Here is a 1,499-nt window from a genome sequence, read left to right as displayed (position 1 = left end):
CCCGCGCCGAGCGGTTTGGGGGGTTATTTCTGCCTCCTGCTAACATCTGGCTTCCCTCCCGCAGTGTTCCCCCTCTCCTGCGCGGTGCAGAACTATTCGTGGGGCAAGGTAGGCCTGGAGAGCGAGGTGGCCAAGCTGCTGGCAAGTGGTGACCCTCTGGTCCAGATCCAGCCTGACCGGCCCTATGCCGAGGTGAGTACATCTGTGTGTCCATCCCCTCCTTATGTCCCTCCCTGTGTCCATCCCATCTGTGTGTCTGTCCCACCCGTGTGTCCATCCCTTCTGTGTGCCCATCCATATGTTCATCCCCTCTGTGTGCCTGTCCCCGTGTCCATCCCATCTATGTCTGTCCCATCTGTGTCTGTCCCATCGGTACTGTCCCGCCCATATGTCCATCCCAGTTGGCTGTGTCTCTCACCATCCTCAGACCCCCCACTCGTCCCCTACATTCCTGGGGGGCTGCCCAGGTTGGAGGGAAGCCCAGTGTGACTCAGCCCCCGAGGGAACCTCCTTGGCCACATGGATCACCTCCAGGGCTCAGCAGCCTCTGGAAAAGCCCAAGTCATCTGTGCTGGCTGCCCAGTTCAGGGTTGCTGACAGGTCTGTGTGTCTGTGTCCCGCAGCTGTGGATGGGCACACACCCCCGGGGTGATGCCATCATCCTGGATAACCGCATCCCTCAGAAGACCCTGGGCCAGTGGATTGCTGACAACCCTGCCTGCCTGGGGGCCAAGGTGAAGGACACCTTCCAGGGACAGCTGCCCTTCCTCTTCAAGGTGCTCTCAGTCAACACTGCCCTCTCCGTCCAGGCACACCCCAACAAGGTAGGGAGAACCCCGGGTGGGCACCTTGGCTGGACCCCATGGCCCTGGGGAGGTCTCCCAGCTCCTCTCCCCTCTGCAGGAGCTGGCAGCAAAGCTGCATGCACAGTTCCCTGAGCAGTATCCTGATGCCAACCACAAACCCGAAATGGCCATCGCCCTCACACCCTTTGAGGGCTTGTGCGGCTTCCGGCCCGTGGAGGAGATCGTCTGCTTCCTCCAGAGTAAGGAGGGAAGGGCAGAGCCTGGGGTGGGCATGGTGGCTGTGTCCCTTGGGATGGGGTTTAGGGTGGAGACAGTGCTCCCTTGGGATGGGGTTTGGGGTGAGGATGGTGCTCCCTTGGGATGGGGCTTGTGGTAGGGACAGTTCTGTCTTGGGATGGGAGTGCTCGCTCTGACTGGGGCTGTGCTCCCTGGGATGATATCCCTGGCTCTGACTGGGCTGTACTGCCCTGGGATGGTGTCCCTGGCTCTGACTGGGCTGTGCTGTCCCTGCAGACGTGCCCGAGCTGCGGGCACTGATTGGAGCGGTGGCCGCGGAGCAGCTGGAGCGCAGCGGCAGTGATGACCCCCGCGGCGTCTCAGCCGCTCTCCGTGTGTGCTTCACTCGCCTCATGAAGAGTGAGAAGAAGTTCTTCGTGGACCAACTCAACATGCTGGTGAAGAGGATCTCCCAGG

The 1,499-nt window shown here is 61.5% G+C and overlaps 1 protein-coding gene across 1 annotated transcript in view; it reads left to right on the top strand.

The window, feature by feature from the left end:
• The first annotated feature begins 69 nt into the window (after positions 1-69).
• The window catches only part of MPI (mannose phosphate isomerase), a 2,979-nt gene continuing 1,549 nt past the window's right edge, over positions 70-1,499 (top strand). The window contains exons 1-4 of the mRNA XM_009079899.1: positions 70-192; positions 624-824; positions 904-1,045; positions 1,320-1,476. Of these exons, the coding sequence (XP_009078147.1) occupies positions 630-824; positions 904-1,045; positions 1,320-1,476 (494 nt within the window). The 5' untranslated portion in view covers positions 70-192; positions 624-629. The remainder of the gene's footprint in view (positions 193-623; positions 825-903; positions 1,046-1,319; positions 1,477-1,499) is intronic.

Source organism: Acanthisitta chloris, unplaced genomic scaffold (genome assembly GCF_000695815.1).
Source record: "Acanthisitta chloris isolate BGI_N310 unplaced genomic scaffold, ASM69581v1 scaffold26798, whole genome shotgun sequence".
In the NCBI taxonomy this organism is placed as follows: domain Eukaryota; kingdom Metazoa; phylum Chordata; class Aves; order Passeriformes; family Acanthisittidae; genus Acanthisitta; species Acanthisitta chloris.
This window is presented reverse-complemented; position numbering and strand designations above follow the sequence as displayed.